General features: G+C 42.2%; 3 protein-coding genes across 3 annotated transcripts; all 3 read left to right on the top strand.

Annotated features, from left to right (window-relative positions):
- Window positions 1–129: 129 nt before the first annotated feature.
- Window positions 130–1,670, top strand: LOC127779882 (probable carboxylesterase 15). Its single transcript, XM_052306803.1, has one exon. It carries the CDS (start codon window positions 276–278, stop codon window positions 1,275–1,277), a length of 1,002 nt encoding a protein of 333 aa, XP_052162763.1. The 5' UTR covers window positions 130–275; the 3' UTR covers window positions 1,278–1,670.
- A 7,242-nt stretch (window positions 1,671–8,912) lies between these two features.
- On the top strand, window positions 8,913–10,413 carry LOC127779879 (probable carboxylesterase 15). Its single transcript, XM_052306801.1, has one exon. The coding sequence runs from the start codon at window positions 8,965–8,967 to the stop codon at window positions 10,018–10,020; it is 1,056 nt and encodes a 351-aa protein (XP_052162761.1). The 5' UTR covers window positions 8,913–8,964; the 3' UTR covers window positions 10,021–10,413.
- Window positions 10,414–16,117: 5,704 nt separating this feature from the next.
- On the top strand, window positions 16,118–17,654 carry LOC127780670 (probable carboxylesterase 15). The gene has a single exon (XM_052307605.1). It carries the CDS (start codon window positions 16,495–16,497, stop codon window positions 17,500–17,502), a length of 1,008 nt encoding a protein of 335 aa, XP_052163565.1. The 5' UTR covers window positions 16,118–16,494; the 3' UTR covers window positions 17,503–17,654.
- Window positions 17,655–19,280: the final 1,626 nt, after the last annotated feature.

The raw sequence follows: 19,280 nt of genomic DNA, 5'->3' as shown, positions 1-19,280 counted from the left end.
CATACCATATAAACTTTTATTATCATATATGCCAAATTTGACTATCAACAACAGGTGCCGACCGACCGTACATGCAACGAAAGAACTCCTGGAACGGTTTTTGTACCCTTGTGCCGGCCGAGACGGCACCACGCCTTTCTCGTCTCGTCTCGTCTCATCTCATACCGCAACCACCTCCACCACTCCACGCGCCTATATCACCACACGTCACGCTTCCACCTCCACCTCCACCTCACTGTCGATCTCCTCCCGCTTCGATCCATCCATCCATCGCCATGGCGGCGGAGCGCGTGGTGGTCGACGAGTGCCGCGGCGTGCTGTTCGTGTACAGCGACGGCGCCGTGGAGCGCAGGGCCGCGCCCGGGTTCGCGACGCCGGTGCGGGACGACGGGAGCGTGGAGTGGAAGGACGCGGTGTTCGACGCGGCGCGCGGGCTCGGCGTCCGCCTGTACCGGCCGCGGGAGCGCGGCGGCGGGCGGCTGCCGGTGTTCTTCTACTACCACGGCGGCGGGTTCTGCATCGGGTCGCGCACCTGGCCCAACTGCCAGAACTACTGCCTCCGGTTGGCGGCCGAGCTGGGCGCCGTCGTCGTCGCGCCCGACTACCGCCTCGCTCCCGAGCACCGCCTCCCCGCGGCGTTCGAGGACGCCGAGAACGCGCTCCTCTGGCTCGCCTCGCAGGCGCGCCCCGGCGGCGACACGTGGGTCGCCGAGGCGGCCGACTTCGGGCGGGTGTTCGTCTCCGGCGACTCGGCCGGCGGCACCATCGCGCACCACCTCGCCGTGCGGTTCGGCTCCGCCTCCGGGCGCGCCGAGCTGGCGCCCGCGCGCGTCGCCGGCTACGTCCAGCTCATGCCGTTCTTCGGCGGCGTGGAGCGGACGCCGTCGGAGGCGGCGTGCCCCGACGACGCGTTCCTCAACCGCGACCTCAACGACCGCTACTGGCGGCTCTCCCTGCCGGCGGGCGGCGCCACGGCGGACCACCCGTTCTCCAACCCGTTCGGGCCGGCGAGCCCCGACCTCGCCGCGGCGGAGTTCGCGCCGACGCTGGTGGTGGTCGGCGGGCGCGACCTCCTCCGCGACCGCGCGCTGGACTACGCGGCGAGGCTGGCGGCGATGGGGAAGCCCGTGGAGGCGCTGGAGTTCGAGGGGCAGCAGCATGGCTTCTTCACCATCGACCCCTGGTCCGCCGCCTCCGGCGACCTCATGCGCGCCGTCAAGCGCTTCGTTGACACCGACGGCGGCGGCGGCGGCGGCGTCGCCCGCCTCGACGGCTGATCAGCCGCCGCGTGCTCCTCTCTCGTGTGTGCCTTGTCGGCAATAATAAATCGATTCGGATTTCAAAATGCTAAAAAATTCATTTATCAAATGTTCAAAGTTCAGAAGGGGGTATATGATCCATAGCCAGTTTGAATTATTGTGGCTCGTTTGTTGAACTAGTCATTTGCGTATATTGCAGCTTGATTTGCGAGAGGCTCCTCTAACTTAGTTAGAAGGATGTGTGTCCCTGACATATAAGCCTATGAGGGTGGCTTCTAGAGGAATTCATTCTGCTTGATTTGGTAACGCTATCTATCAAGGATCCATGTCCCTCTGAAAGTTAGAGGTACTCATTATGCTTGATTTGGTAACACGATCTATCAAGGATCCATGTCCCTTTGAAAGTTAGGAGCCTTTTTTCAGTGGAATCAACATGAGATTGTGCTATTTCATTAAATATAGCGGGAGAAAAGTATAACCCCTAGAGGAAGAAATAAAAAGGTTATACAAAACTATACGTATGAAGGAAGAAGCTCTCTAAGTTTTTTTTTTAGCTCCAGCCAGAACCCAAGTTCTTACTTCTTTTATTTTGGCCAATTGCCTAGGGACTACAGTCTCCTTATGTTCGAAGACATCATGATTTCTCCCTTTCCAGATCTCCCAAACAATCAGGAGGATTAGGGTACGCAAGCCTTTTTTAGGATATTTTTTTATTGGCTAGCATTTCCCACCCAGCGTGGACGTCTCAGCACGACTCCCATTGAATTGGATTTATCTACGAATAAACCACCCACGAGGCGAGGAGGCTCCAAATCCTTCTGGTGTATCTGCATTGGACAAGGAGGTGGCATGCCGATTCATTCTCTGTTCTACACAGTGGACATTGCATATCGTTTGGCCATCCTCTTGCAGCCAGCCGATTCGGAAGTTAGAGTAACTCATTCTGCTTGATTTGGTAACGCTTCACGAGTATATAAATATAAATTTATATTTCCCCATATAATATTTGAGTTTTAAATACAGTACAAAATAGGTTGATGGCCCACACATATCTGGGCCTGAATACAAGATTTAATTATTTTTCTAACAATGTATTGCATGGCTATATTTGGCTATATTTTAATGAAAGAAGTATACGTTTTAATATTATATAATAACTAGAAAAAATGCCAATATATTGCAAATTTAAGTTGTACATATGTGTCAGATAGAGAGGGAATGACATATAGGTCCACTATTATTTTTAAAAGTTTTTTTCTACTGACTTAGCATAAATCATTGTACTCTAAACCACTGATGAAGCTAATTTGCACTGGTTTTTTAAGTTGAGGGAAACATTATATCCGGTTTTGGGTTGAGAGATACCATTTGATTATAGACAAAACAAGAGATAGGTAAAATAGGCTTATTCCTTCCCCTCAAGTTTACAACACATATATGTCAGTTCCGTCAGCTTTCTACAGCATAATTAAATTTGCACACATAAAGCAAGAAAATATTCCTTTTCTTCACTGTCAGTCCGAGCGAGCGAACGATGGATGAATCGTGCCAAACTAAACCGATACGGCAATGGAAACAAATCGGACGACGTACAAAATTTTCAGGCAAAAACACCTTAAATTTTTATAATAGTAATAGTATAAGTATAAGTATAAAGTAAAGGTAAAGATAGAGATAGAGATAGAGATAGATAAGAGATAGAGATAGAGATGTGTTTGCGTGTTTGCCATGTAATGGAAAAAATGTTAGTAGTGTTTAGTCCGAAACGGTAAAGAACATCATAGTGAGCTACGATGGGCTGATATGTTGGCCCGGCACGATGGCCCACACTTATCGGCCTGATCATGAGCATCGAACCAAGGCCAAGGCCCAATGGTTGGTTCCGTATCCACCTCAAATTGTGATTTCAGATTTGTTTAGTCCTCTGAAAACTAATCTTTGCTTTCTGAAGAAAGAGAGTAGGAAGAAAGTCCCTTGAATAGGATAAAATTTGCTATAGTACACTTGGATGGAAATGGCTCTTGGGCCAGCGTCATGAATCCTAACCAGACCCGAGCTACACTCTATCCCGATGACAATTCCCCCTCTCCAAACCCTAGCGATACCAACTAAGCCACCCCCTCCTAATCCAATCTACAAAACCATAGAAATTGGAGACAGTGGCGATGGCATCCACGGCGGCAGCGACGACGAGCTATGGGTATTGATCTGCTCTCTCCTAACATGCTTACCCTCTCTCTCAAAAACGCTAGCAAGTAGCGGGTTTAGACATACGTTGCTTCACACCTCTCATCGCCGCTTCTGTCGCTGCTTGCCATGGACATCTCCAATTTCTAGGGTTCTAAATAGGGGATCTTGGGAGGGAAAGTGGCTTGGGTCTGGTCCAAATCGAACCCAGTCGGGTTAGAAGTTGTTGGTCCGAGGGATAAACTTGTATTTTCTAATTGTTTCTCTTTATATGGCGCATAAATAATAAAATAATGATAATGATGTACTTCATCAAATTACCGGGTTTTTGGGTGTCCAATAGTAAAAATAGTAAATTTTAAGTGTTTTATAGTAAATTTTCTTGTAATAGTAGTCTATTTCTAATATGTAATCGTCCCTTGAGTATTCAAATACGATGTTTGAGGCTTACAAGATTCTGAATCCAGGTTTTTCTTTTCCATCATTGTGATCTCGTTTTTGCCCTACCATTGCTGTGTTTATCGATACTCTAGAGTGGTTAAGAGGGTGTGACATGGTGTCATACTCTCCAAATTCCCAACTCACTGTTCTCTTTTTCAGATTTTTGTTCTCCCTTCACCCAAAAAGATTGTGTTATATTGTCACACATGGCTTCAAATCTTTTTTGGCCAATGGGGCTTCTGGCTGTCAAAATCTCAGTGAAATTTAAATCGTACGAGAAGAAACCTTATCTCATTCAATCTTTGGATGTAAAGTTTTTGAAGTATATGGACACACATTTGAAGTATTAAACGTAGACTAATAACAAAACAAATTACAGATTCCACCTGTAAACTGCGAGACGAATTTATTAAGCCTAATTAATCCGTCATTAGCAAATGTTTAATGTAGCATCACATTGTCAAATCATGGCGTAATTAGGCTCAAAAGATTCGTCTCGCAATTTACATGCAAACTGTGCAATTTTTTTTCTCACACTTAATACCTCATGCATGTGTACAGACATTTGATGTGATGTTTTTGGCTAAAATTTTTTGGATCTAAACAAGGCCTTTTCCGTTCTGATATCTGGATTTGGACATCACAGCAGATATATTCTACCTGATGGTCCCTAATCCATCTCCAAGCTAGGATTCATATTTCTTGGCCTTTTTTTCGCTTTTGTGATCATCTCATGATCCATCACCATTTCTATCTATCTATCTATCTATCTATCTATCTCTTGGATAAGTTCATGACGTTTCTTCTACCTTCCATCACTGTCAGCTGTAATAAGAGCAACAGGACCAGTCCAGCCTTTGATATTAGATGATGCAGACGTGTGGAAGAACGGTCGCTCTGAACTGTTCTTCTTAGTTAATTAGCTAGTCCCATAATTCAAGATTTTTTTTAAGTATGAAAGTAATCTTTTTCAGTGTGCCATCATGCATGAATTGATCTTCCAGTAGTTGTGTTTGATGCAATCTTTAATAATTCGAAGTCTTAATCCATTCAATTTTCCAAGGCTTCTCCTTCAGATAGATATAATTTTGTCAGCTGTCGCCCGGATTTTCATGAAAGATTTGGCTCTTTTGTCATTAATTATTAATTAAGAAAGAGATGCCTCTGCCTATCCGAGATTACTCTGACGACCATCTTTTTTCTGTGACGGAATTTCTACTCTGACCAAACTTTGCAATGTTATCTTTTTTTCAGTAGAACATTTGGCTTCTTTCTGAATTTTTCAAGATCAGGTTGGAACTGAACATTCAGTCGCCTGTGCCACATTCATCAGAGCTGCTGACAGCTGTCGCTTGCTTGAAACAGTTGCAGGGGTATCATCTCTAAAAGTATCTCCTAATTTGTCTTTGATGTTTACAACTGAACTAAAATTTTGTGATATTTCAACTCAATTTGTAGTCGTTTAATGTGCTGACCTACTATAGCATGCAGTAGCACGGTGCCATGCTTTGAATTGTTTTTCTCATCATATAAACGCACCACCATTTCTTGTTTTTAATGGAGATGTCACTATAATGTAAAAGAAGTCAAAGGATTGTTTAATAATCCTTTGGTTTCAATACGCTCAAATTTTTAAGGGAGTATATAGCACTTCAATTTAACTTTGTTAATATTACGGTTCACAAGCTTGCTCTGAAGTCTAGTAATATAAAGACTCAAAAAGAGGCAACAATGGCCTATAAATTGACATTATGATTGGAGATAGCATGCATGTCCATGTTGGATGGATAAATCCAGTGACTGTGAGTAATGACAATAAGCAAAAAAAAAAAAAAAGAGTTAAAAGTTATCGAGCTGAGGTCAAGAGTTCAGTTAACCTGCTACCACATCACAAATTACCACAGACTCCACTATATTTAATTACATCAAAGCTAAAGATGAAGTGATATAATGCTATACAACTATCGATTAAAAGTGCTTAGTTACTTACATGATCAGTCCACTAATGGTGGCCACTAAATTCACCAATGTCAGTGTGTGTGTGCGCGCCACTAGTAACACTCCAGCTGCCATGGACTGACTCAACTCCAATGTGTCTGCAACTCAACGTTGCTATCAAACTAAAGAGGTTCTGTACATATGTGTTTGCATACATAATGCGTTGTGATCTCATGGACATGATGCAATTCGCCAAATTCAGCCAACTCATAAGGCCATGACACAAGTTGGACATTGTTAAACCAAAATAAGCAAAAGATGATGGGGGCCATAGCCTCTGATTGATCAATTCGATACTCAATTAATTAATCAATTATGCTGACAAAAACAACTAAAAAAGGACTCATCACCACAAAATCCTAGCAAATAATAGTCACTTTCATCGATATATTTGAGTACACATTTTGAGAGGATGGTTCAGTTAGGCCCTGTTTATATCCCACATAAAAATTTACACCATATCATATTAAACGTCTGAACACCTACATGAAGTATTAAATATAGTAAAAAAAATAACTAATTGCACATATTATAACTAATTTGCGAGACGAATCTTTTGAGCCTAATTACTCCATGATTTGACAATGTGGTGCTACAATAAACATTTGCTAATGATGGATTAATTAGGCTTAATAAATTCATCTCACGGTTTACTGAAGGATTATGTAATTAGTTTTTTTTTTGTTAGTGCCCGAACATCCAATGCGACACCCTATATAATATCCGATGTGACACACTAAAACTTTACAACTATGTATCTAAACACCCTCTTAGTGTGCTCCAATGATTCAGGTACAGTGCTAGTTTCTTGTGCTGGTTATTGAGCAATTACTCTTTCGGTTACAAAAGAATGTCTTTATATATCTTTTCTAATTAAGTAAAAAGGGCACAACTTTGGTTGCTCAATTACCCTGCATAAATTCTGAAATAATTATATGTGTAATATTATGAAAACATCTATTATAACAAGCTTGGTTACATATTTTTTAATGGCTCAAACTCTAAAACAATATATAGATCAAAATTCACACCGATTTTGGCCTACTATATCTTTGAAAAAACATCTTTTGGTTGAATAAATATACATTACAAACCTTCATTTGGACAACCTAGAAGGACACCTTGACTTATACCACCATCTGATGTGACTATGACCAATCAAACTATCTAATGTTTGTATATATGTTTAAGAATTAAGTGAAGTATTGGTCTTTTCCTCATCATCCTAATCTTTGAGGTAAATGGAAATTGCTATGATGAGACTGATATAATTTTATTACTCTCTCCGGGTTGATAATACTTATCGCTTTGGACACGAGCATGGTCTTCAAAAACTAACTTTGACCATTATTTATCATTATAATATGTATAAAAGTGTTGACAAATATATGATTTTATTAAAGTGCTTATATATATATATATATATATATATATATATATATATATATATATATATATATATATATATATATATATATATATATATATATATAGTCACTGTATTTGAAAGATGAATATTTTAAAATGATTCATAATCAAAGATTCTAAAGTTTGACCTCACTCTTGTCTAAAACGACAAGTATTATTAGCCTGGTGGGAGTACGACACTACCTTCCATGATTGTCGGTTGGGTTGAAACATCCTGAGCTCCATATTTGCCGCACGCACAAGAGAATAAGTATCATACGCTCTGACCATAAGAAATTTTATCGTATGTATAGCAGTATTTTTGGTAAATTGGCTGATGCACACGTAACTCAGAATATTAATTGGCCTTGTGCTTTTTTTTTTTTTAATAATGAAGATGAAGTTTTCGCAGAGGCTTTCTCTAGATACTTGACAGTGCTTTAAATATAAGAAATGCACCATTGTTTTAAGGTTTGGGAGTTTTCACCACGGCTGCTATAAAACACACCTATACATAATGCTTGATAGACTCTCCGGCATATGAAAGTTCACCATTTTTTGAAGTTTTGGGTGACAGCATCACCCTGAAGTGTAATTAAGAATATTCCACCTTTTATCACTCAAGCCACTTTAACTTTGATGGGTTGGTTAAGATTTAACTTGCATAAGTCACCCTTGACTATCAAGTACTAACCACTACTACCTTTTAATTTGGACACTTATGGGAAAAACATAACAAAGCTGGAAGGTTTTATTTGTTTGGATGAAAGGCATTTGAAGGCATTGGCATACGTGAGCAACGATTTTAATTTCACGAGTACAATTGGATGCAATTTATCTTTCTGTAGAAGCGATATCATTTCTTACAATTTACGATTCTAGCTACATATATAAAATTTAATTTTTGTAATTTCTATCAATGTCATATTGAAGTCGTCACTGAATAGTTAAATTGATAATAAATATAAAATTTCTAACCTACCAAGAAACATTTTTTCATCCCTAGATGCACATCGCATATCACCTATCCATCAGGCTGGATCATCTCTGTTTGTACAGCGGCAACAAGGCCTCCAGATTGCAATTATTTATTTTTTTACGTGCACGTGTGTAGATTGCAACAGATTGCAACTCCCTGTTCAGCAAGCTGCAAAATTTTTGACTCTACTGTTGATGTTGATACCGCTGTTGATCTGAGCAACGGGTGTTACGTTGTCGACCACCGGCGTCGAACTTGACCGTGCACTGCGAAAATACAATATACAGTAATGAATGATCTTTCGGTGCAATTAAAGTAAACCGGGTGACTTTTAATGTTACAAAAATTAAGGTACCGTTCTAATCTTGCTTACAGGGAGCTACTTTTTTATTTATTGTAAACATGATTTTTAAACTGTTAAACGGTATACTTTTATTTATAAAAAAAATCAAAGCTTTCTTAATTGTTCGGCTATGCCAAACACCTAAAACGAACACAGCCTAAAAACAAAATCTAAACCAATTTTATCTAAATACATCCCTAATGAAAAGAGATGTAAATTAACTTAATCCAATTAGGAGCAGGTACATTGTGTGGCTATATAAGCGAGGTGGCTATGCAGTGTGATTTTAGGTGATTACTACTCCATTCTTGCTTAGCTCAAGAGTGTCGCAACAGCTTGTGGACACAAACATGCCAACCATGCCGGCCGTCGTGTCCGCCGCCGGCGCCGCCGCGCCGTGCTCCAACGTCGTCGAGGACCTCGTCGGCTTCCTCCGCGTCCTCAGCGACGGCACCATCCTCCGGTCGCCGGGGCCGGTGTTCTGCCCTTCCACCTTCCCCGGCGAGCACCCCTCCGTGGAATGGAAGGAGGCCGTCTACGACAAGCCCAAGAACCTCCATGTCCGCATGTACAAGCCGTCGCCGGCGAGCGGCGGCGTCGGCGCCGGCGGTGGCGGGAAGCTAGCGGTGCTCGTCTACTTCCACGGCGGCGGGTTCTGCCTCGGCTCGTGCACGTGGGCCAACGTCCACTCCTTCTGCCTCCGCCTCGCCGCGGACGCCGGCGCCGTCGTGCTCTCCGCCGGGTATCGCCTCGCCCCCGAGCACCGCCTCCCCGCCGCGGTCGACGACGCGGCGGGCTTCCTCCACTGGCTCCGGGAACGCGCCGTCGACGGCGACGGCGACGGATGGTGGCTCGCCGAGGCCGCCGACTTCGGCCGCGTGTTCGTCACCGGGGACTCGGCCGGCGGCACCATAGCGCACCACCTCGCCGTGCGCGCCGGCTCGGCGGCGGCGGCGGCGGCGGCGCCCGACGACCCGGTCGCGATCCGAGGCTACGTCCTGCTAATGCCGTTCTTCGGCGGCGTCAGCCGGACGCCGTCGGAGGCGGGGTGCCCGGCGGAGGTGTTCCTCAACCTGGACCTGTTCGACCGGTTCTGGCGGCTGTCGCTGCCGCCGGGCGCCACGAGGGACCACCCGATGGCGAACCCGTTCGGCCCGGACAGCCCCGCCATGGACGGCGTCGAGCTCCCCCCGGTCCTCGTCGTCGCCGGCGGCCTCGACATGCTGCGCGACCGCGCCGTCGACTACGCCGAGCGGCTGTCCGCCATGGGCAAGCCGGTGGAGCTCGCCGAGTTCGCCGGCGAGCACCACGGGTTCTTCACGCTCGGCCCCGGCTCCGACGCCGCCGGCGAGCTGATCGCCGCCGTGGCGCGCTTCGTCGACGTGGCAGCGCCGCCACCGAAGTAGGGTAGTGCATCGAGATTCGTGCAGTCCATGTTTTTTTTTTTTCACTCTCCTTTTGGTCGAGGGCGACATGTGCAGGAGAGACGGGTGTTTGTCACGTGTCAATGATGTGATGTGATGTGTGTTGTCATGAGACATCAGCGGAGTAAAATGAACCGGATGTCCAAGTGTGATTTGCATGCAGTATCTTTGCTTTTAGCCAGTCCTGTAAAATATCGGTGATTTATATCTTTGCCAAAATTTTTTTTGGGTAAATTTGGATGTTTGGGTTTTTAAGTACAGTACTGTACGTAGAATGTAAAATACTAGGGTGCCAGATTGTAAGGGTATTATGTAAGGCAGTAGAACCAAAGATGTTGTGAACTCTATTGATGTTACCATCTGATAAGGATAACAGACCAAACACATTTTACAAAACTTTTCGGCTTTGTTGAAATTAGCAGCATCACCACATTAAACCCAAAGGGCAAAGGCTAATGGGCAAATGCGCGTGCTCTCTCTTTCACCAAGCAAACGGCATGCATTTTGTTTTTTATATTATATTTCTCTTTCTGATTTATGGTAATTTTATATATGGGAATGACTCCAGCTTGGACACCCGATGGGAGGGGTTAAAATCGGGCGCTGATGTCAGCATGACGTCAGCGCCACATATACGTGCAAAACCATTTTAAATTGATTTTTCTCTTAAATTATTTATCTAAATCATGATTCGATTGCACCATTAAATTCGTTGCAATTAAATCTTCAAAACAAGACCACACATGGATATATTCTGAGGAAAAAAATTAGCTTATTATTGAATTATTTTTAAATGTTGCACGATGTTCCACCAAGTATATCGGAATTGTTTCACTAAGTAGATCGAAAATGTTTCACTCGTTTAAATCGGGTGTTGTTTCACCTTATATAAAAACAATATTTCAGCAAATAGCGAAAGAATGTTTCAGTTCACTGCAACATTATATCTGTACATAGTGAAATATTGTGAGTACAATAGGTGAAACATTTTTTTGTGAAAAAAAAGATAAAACGAATTCCCTTAATAGAGGGTTTTCAAAATATGTAGGTGATTTGTTGTAATAGAGTATTTCAGTTCACTACAACATTAGATCTATACATAGTGAAACATTTGAGTGCACTAGATGAAACATTTTTGGTGGAACAAAAAATAAACCAAATTCTCTTAATAGAGGGTTTCCAAAATATGTGGGTAATTTGTTGCAATGGAGTATATGGTGGAGATAAGTGGCAGGTGAGGGCAGAGACGTGGTGGGGCCTAGGGGCAGGCAGCGCGCGTCGTGTGGGGTGGGGGAGGGAGCGCCCGATACTTCTCCCTCCCCGAGCGACCGATCCGGGGCATTCCCTTATATATCAATGGTTTATACTTTATATTCCTTGTCCTATTTAGTATTATTCTTTTATTCCTATTTAGAATCAAAGTTTCTATCTATAAACTTTCTATACCAGAAAGTTTTGTATTCTTAAAATTTATAGACATGTGTCTCTTGGTAGGCTGGCATGTGGCCTAGGCATGTGAATGTTCGCCCATTAAAACTACCTCGCTAAGCCAACATGAACATTTGAAAAAGAAAATTAAATTGCAGCAAATGAATAATTCTTGGACCTCGGATTTCTACGGGAACTTTATGAATTTATATGAAGTTCAGATGTCAAAAGTGACCTTAGTGAGAAGAAAAAAATATAACCGGAGGGGAAAAAAGAAGTAGAAAATAAAAACAAGAGATAGAAAAGCAAACAAGAGATCTAGCCACTCAAAGTTAAGGCACATGAAAGAAAGCTACTCAAAAGGCCTGTGCTCCACTGAAGCTTCTTCCTTTTTGGATTTGATAGAACACCTACCGGACTAAAAGTTTTAACTTTCCCCAAGTAAAATAACATTTCTTTCTTGTAAGAAAGTGTAATTAAATGAAATATGCTTCTGATCTCCCCACATTTTTAATGATGTGAACAGTGGAACTTTTAGTAGTCCTTATCTAGTCCATAGACTTCGACAAGATGGGGGCAAAAGGATCGAAGCCATTTAGCGACTGGCATTTAGGAAAAAAAAACATATATTTAAATAATCGCAGTTATTACCTGAAATTAATTACAGGTAAGAGTGATGACCTCAACCATGTAAGGCACAGTTACACATGTTAAGAACTCAAATCCTCTACAGCACTGCTCCTGTATCAGGGCCGTTTACATGTACTCCACCGTCCTAAAATATAATAAATTTTGATTGGATAGAATACATAATAATAATGTAAATCTAGATATGTTTTTTATCTAGATTAGTAGTACTAAAATGTGTCACACCCAATCAAAGTTCTTTATATTTTGAGATAAAAGGAGCAGGTCCTTGAATAAGTAGGGCTCATATCTACATATTGGCCTTGTTTACTCCTGTAATTTGTGGTGCTGAGTGCAACATACTTTGACATTTCCATGCAACTCACTTCGATTAAATTGGTTAATGCCAAGAGTGTTGCAGTGAGGGCGAATCTTTGCAAGTGGCTCTGCAGTGAGTTGAATCTTTGCAATCCATGCCATATCCAATGGGACCATGCACCTTCATGTCATGTTGCTAAGAAAAAAGATCAACAAGACAAGATACAAGATCATCATGGGAGCTAGATTACAAATTCTTTGGAGAAGATGTGTATCCATATATGAAACCATAATAATCCGGCCTGCTGCTAGATCTACCTTATCTGGGCATGTGATGTGTGCATATCTACCAGTGCCCGAATGTTTATAGTCCTGAGGGACATATTTATCATATATAATTTAATTTATGTTTACTATTTTGATGAATGTATTTATAGTTGCAGCTTAATTTAGAGTTTTAGTAGTTTAGTCATACTTTAGGATTGATTCATATAAAGGTTAGGGCTGAGCTTATCAACTGCACGCAAAATAAGACAAGTGATTATCTTGAGTATTACTTTTGAAATAATAGATTTATTTGAATTTTTAAAGAGACTTTTATAAAGAAAGTTTATGTAAATAACACATCGTTTAATAGATTGGGAGTTACTATATTCTAATATGCTCATGATAAATAAGAATGCAGTAACTCCAAATAGAAGCAAATTGCATGTACAAAGGTAGAGTCTAATATGAGCTTTTTATATTAATTAATATCACTAGAGATTATCCTTCTACAATGATAGTAAAGACAATAAGATTTCTAAACCATTAATGTACTAAATATCTTTTTTTATTATACTTCTTTCCTTTTCTACACCCTCATGCAACAAACTTTCCGTTAATAAATGCTAAGAGTCAACTCTAAGCCGTTATCATGCGTAGCAACGATGTTTCTCATTCATTCCATCTCTTTCTTCCACATCACCAAATTTACTTGCATAACAACGAAGAGAGCATGTTATTAGACACCATTGTATACTCTTAACACACACTCTCCTCTCTCTCTCTCTCTGATAATCTGATTGTTGGATCATTATCACACAAGACCAAAAACTGACAACTCATATCTGTTAGGTACTATAGCCGAATACAATGTCTCTCCTCCTCATTTGATCTGGTCCAAGAAAATCACAAGTGATTAGCATGATGATGTGTACAGTAACAGTACATCGTACCTTCGTACAATAACAGCTACATGCACAAACTGTCAAACTGTATACCTGCACACGTGAAACCGTAAATTTCGGCTTTATATGCAGGTCGACGTACTGTGCTACTGTATTTTTTTTTTCTCCTGATACATTATCCGAAGCCTATCAATTAGTCTGCGTTAGAGCAGATAACAGACTATAGAAGACTATAAACATATTTTAAAGAGATAAAAAAGAAAATATAAAAGCGGCGAGACAGCGGGCTACAGATTTATAGCCAGCTGCAGCATAAACTTTAATATACATGTGCGTATGATAGGTGGGACCAAACATTAATTATGTAGTATATGTTTATAGGTAACTATTATATAAATTAGCTATTAAATTAACTATATGATTTAAAGCCAATAATCGGCTATACTATTAAACTTGCTCTTGGTGGCTTTAGCTTTTTTGCGGCATGGAAAGATGTGCGTAATTAGGATATGATTAATTAAATATTAATTATTATAAATTTAAAAGAATAGATTTATTTTTTAAAGAAACTTTAATATATATTTTTAAAAAATATCGTTTACCAGTTTAGGAATCATGCTAACTAAAAAGATGAGCAAGTTGTAACTCTCTGAGTTGCTCAAAAGAACAAGAGCTAAATCTACATTAACTTAATTTGACAGATACACGTGGCATCACTAATTTTTCGAGAAGATCTTATCATGGACGAAAAAAAAAATCTCTCTGAAAAGAGAAATGTGGTCAGCCACTCAGGCCCTATCCCCTATGTAATCATCTTCCTCAGTCTAAGCTTCAGTTTTTTTTACGGCGGAAGCAAATGCAAATTAGCAGCCGCAGTTCTCTAAGCTTCAATTATTTTATTTTATTTTTTCTCCTTCTCTTGATATAAGCCGGTTTAGCTGTTTGTTTTGTATAACTCAAACTCTTTTATTTTAATATATTAACGTACAATCCTTTTACGTAACCATAACTTACCTTTTTTTTTTATAGAACTAGCTAGTTATAAGTAGTGTACAAGACTTGATGATCACAGCAAAATTTTCATATCATCTACATGGATAACCGAATAGATTGTTGTAGTATATGGTAGTTAGAGATAACAAGACCGTGCATGCGAGCAATGGTGAAGCTTGACAGTATAAATAGCAGGGGGACAATTCACCAACTCATGCTCTAACAAATCCTGTCAATTAGTGGCCAACAAATTATTCCACTGTGTTTTTTTCCCTTGTGCAATTCAAATTTGAAAGGAGGGCCATGGCCTCCACTTAGCTCTGCCCTGCATGCCATTATGCAATTAGTACCAGAATAATCGAATTGGTCACTAGTAAAAGTGCAGGGCAGAACTATTTAATCCGAACTACTCCGTAGTTATCTTCTCTAGTTTCTTTTGTGTGCAGGGACGGATTCAACGTGCCCCTACACCCATAAGATCCATGGATACCCCTTGAGCACCTACTTCGATTTTTTCACCATAAATAATAAACTAAAGGTCACTAAATGGTTAGAGGTTGAAGAAAGTGTATAATTGAGTCTCCCAATTTTTTTGTTTCTGGATCCGCCCCTGTTTGTGTGACCACATAATTAACATTGATTCACAGAAAGAACAAGTTGATAATTAACCAGAAGCCTTGGTTACCTTGATGCTGATGCATGACTCAAGTGGCCATCATCCATGTGCTGATGTGCCAAATGGTGATCGGTTATCTACGTGGCGCAATCACCACCACACCTCTTGGTCATCAAATGGTTAACATATACTCATGTGGCAAGACAAGTAGGACACAGCAGTGTATCTTCCTATATGCATCAATATTGTGGCAAGACAAGTAGGACACAGCCATGGTTTGAATCAATATTGTGAAGCTAGTCAATCAATCAGGTGAAGAGAAGTAATCTAACTTTATTATTATTGTTATTTTCATAAGAGACAAAGTCATGATCTTCTTCCTCGCTGTAGCGGCGCCCCCTATTTGACCATTTCGAGTCGCTTCCACGATGGTCAACATGGTGAAGGATATTGCCTTATGCGTCGTGCAAAACCTCTCAAAAGTAGCTCCAGAACACACGGTAATGGGTTGTTTGATTAGCGACCAAAGGTTGTCATGTCAAAACTTTGGCTGCCATTATCCCATATCCCTGCCCTAGCGTCCAACGTCACCTCCACCTTTGTCTCTTTACATATGTACACTCTAATCAATCTCATCGATATTAATTGGTGATAAGAAGATGCTATTTGACTGTTGACAAGTTGAAATTTAATTATAAGTATAAAAGTGATCTTTTGCAATAAAAAATGTTAGAGATATGGAAGAAACTCGATGGTCCATATGAATCAAACATAACTATCTATTGTAATTAATATATACTCTTGTCAAACATGCTGCGGAGTGCATGGGCAATGGACCGATGGTTGCATGAAGGGAGGAACTCTATTATGTTGTTCACTTGATGAATGGAGGAACTCATTGTATCCAGCCATTTTCCCTTTACTTTGATTGTTACTACTAGTGCATGCTGGCTTGGTCAAAACACTGAATAGTGCAGCCTTATCTTCTCATCCTAATGTTCAACTTCAGCAGCAAAGCAGGGCAATTTGGCACGTGAAGAAGCTGACGTGGCACAACCATGCACACACGATAGTCAACTATACTTGCCACGTGGCTAGATATCTGCCCCCAAAGTCAATGGACAAATGGATCACTGCCACTTGGGCCCGGATATCGAGACAATGGGTCACTGACTCGTGGGCCCGGATATCTAGTTCTATACTGATACCGCACGTCTCAACTGCGCTTAGCATTAGTACTATTTATAGACGTCACCCGTACAGTTGTGCTGAGACAGCTAAGCTAAGTGGGCAGTGGGCACCACCATGTCGTCGTCGTCTTCCTCGCCGGCGCCGCCGCACGTCGTCGAGGACTGCCTCGGCATCGTGCAGCTACTCAGCGACGGCACGGTGACGCGTTCCGGCGACTACTCCAGCATCTCGCTCATGCGCGACGTCCCGATCGACCTGCCCGTCCAGTGGAAGGACGTCGTCTACGACGCCGGCCGCGGCCTCCGCCTCCGCATGTACGCGCCGGCGAACCACGGCGGCGAGGAGGGGAAGCTTCCGGTGCTCGTCTACTTCCACGGCGGCGGCTTCTGCATCGCCAGCTTCGAGCTGCCCAACTTCCACGCCGGCGCGCTCCGCCTCGCCGGCGAGCTCCCGGCCGTCGTGCTCTCCGCCGACTACCGCCTCGCCCCCGAGCACCGCCTCCCCGCCGCGTACGAGGACGCCGTGGCCGTCCTCTCGTGGCTCCGCGGCCAGGCCGCCGCCGCCGCCGACCCGTGGCTCGCCGCGTCGGCCGACTTCGAGAGGGTGTTCGTCTGCGGCGACTCGTGCGGCGGCAACATCGCGCACCACCTCACCGTCGGCTGCGGCTCCGGCGACATCGCGCTCGACGCGGCGAGGCTCGCCGGGTGCGTGATGCTCTGGCCATACTTCGGCGGCGAGGCGAGGATGCCATCCGAGGCGCCGCCGCCGCCGCCGGAGGGCGACGCGTCGCCGTCGGCGATGGGCATCACGCTGTTCGACCAGATGTGGCGGCTGGCGCTGCCGGCGGGGGCGACGAGGGACCACCCGGCGGCGAACCCGTTCGGGCCGGAGAGCCCGCCGCTCGACGGCGTCGCGTTCCCGCCGGTGCTCATCGTGGACCCCGAGCTGGACGTGCTCCGCGACCGCGTCGCCGACTACGCGGCGAGGCTGGAGGCCATGGGGAAGCGCGTCGAGCTCGTCAAGTTCGAAGGGCAGGGCCATGGCTTCTTCGTGCTCGACCCCATGAGCGAGGCCTCCGGCGAGCTCGTCCGCGTCGTCAGGCGCTTCGTGCACGCCGGCTAGGTGATCGTCCGAAGTAAACCAAGATATGGAACTCGGATGACTTGTGTACTACTCCAGTGTTCTAGCGCGGGAGATTTGCAGCTTGATCCTTTCGTCTTCATCTTGTCATCCGTAGCCAATATTTCAATTTTATAAATTGTTTTTATAGTTGATTTTGATGTTTTCTCATCGTAGTTTATTTTTTAAAATATTGGTTTTAAGTCGTTAAAAACACGTGTACACAAATTTTGATCCTTAATTAGTTTTTAATATCGCTAATAAATGTTATGGTATAATCCTCATTTTAGATGTTAGGATCTACCAACTACTTTTCACTTTTAAGCGCAGTTTGGGTTAAAAAAAAACAATTAAAGCGAAATGGTTTGTAGTCTAGTGGTTACAATAGCCTCCCTAACACCTTAAGTTGTTGGTTCGACTCTCTATGGGAGCTGTATTTTGATCTACGCTCTCTACAAGTTTGCAACTCTGCTTGCTAACAGTTATGCATTTGAAAATATAAATGAAATCGTGCAGAGACAAGCGACGATATATATTGGACACAATTGTTCTTTTCATTTATTTATTTTCTTGTTGATTTATACTCGTGATATGATATACACGGTTGGAAAATCCGAGTTTTTTCTCTCTTTTTTTTTTTTGCTCTCTACAAGTTTGCAACTCCACTTGCTAACAGTTATGCATTTGAAAATATAAATGAAATCGTGCAGAGACAAGCGACGATATATATTGGACACAATTGTTCTTTTCATTTATTTATTTTCTTGTTGATTTATACTGGTGATATGATATACACTGTTGGAAAATCCGAGTTTTTTCTCTCTCTTTTTTTTTTTGGTGAAAGATAGATCAGTCGACAACTCGACATAAATACAAGTCCTTTTCGTATTGAGACGTATACTGGCCCAGCAATCAGCAAATGGGTTGTTGATGGTCCGTGGCCCGTGGTCCTCCCTTCCCTTACATCGGCCGCACCGACAGCCCAGAATAAGTTAAGCCCATTTAAACATTTTGTCGCCCAAAAATTTAATTAAACTTCGGTGGCATGTCATCATCTTCAAACTCATCTTTTTTTTTGACACAGTAATATTCTCGAATTATCTCCCCGGATTTATTAAACTAAAAATAAAAGTAATCCATTTTTTTAGAAGAAAGTGAAATAAATTTTTTTTCAATGATATGCTCGAATTACCTCCACCGATTTTTTAAATAAAAAATAAAAGTAATCACATTTTTTTCCGACGAAAGTGAAATAACATTTTTTTTTCAAAGTGCATGCCGTCCTACGACAACTACAAGACAACCAATGGCGGAGCTAGAAAATTTTCATTGTCCGGGCAAATCTAACTACAAGTATTTACTATAAAAATTTTGTGTTCAATTCTATATTATATCAAATTTTGGAATAAGATTTCGAAATTTTACTTACATCAACCCCCTCAATACGGTATTATTTCGGCCAAATTTTTTAATTTTTTCATGAATTTTAGTAATATTTATTTAAATTAGACTAAATTTTGTTCAAAATTTTGAAAATACCGTCATATCAGCCCACTTGATACAAATACTGAAAACGAAAGATTGAACCCCCGACCGGACCACTGCTACTCTGGTGTAGGGATGAAAACGGTCGAAAATGGTCTGAAACGGTATTATTATTTTATTATTTTTTCAAAAACAAATGAAAATGGCCAGAAAATTTTCATATTTATGAATTCATCTATTTAGTGTAAACTTCAATGCCACGCTAACAAAAATTAAAAAAAAACTAAATTTTGAAA

Source organism: Oryza glaberrima, chromosome 7, assembly GCF_000147395.1.
Source record: "Oryza glaberrima chromosome 7, OglaRS2, whole genome shotgun sequence".
Taxonomy (NCBI): domain Eukaryota; kingdom Viridiplantae; phylum Streptophyta; class Magnoliopsida; order Poales; family Poaceae; genus Oryza; species Oryza glaberrima.
The sequence above is the reverse complement of the archived record's forward strand: the minus strand, read 5'-3'. Positions and strand labels throughout refer to the sequence as shown.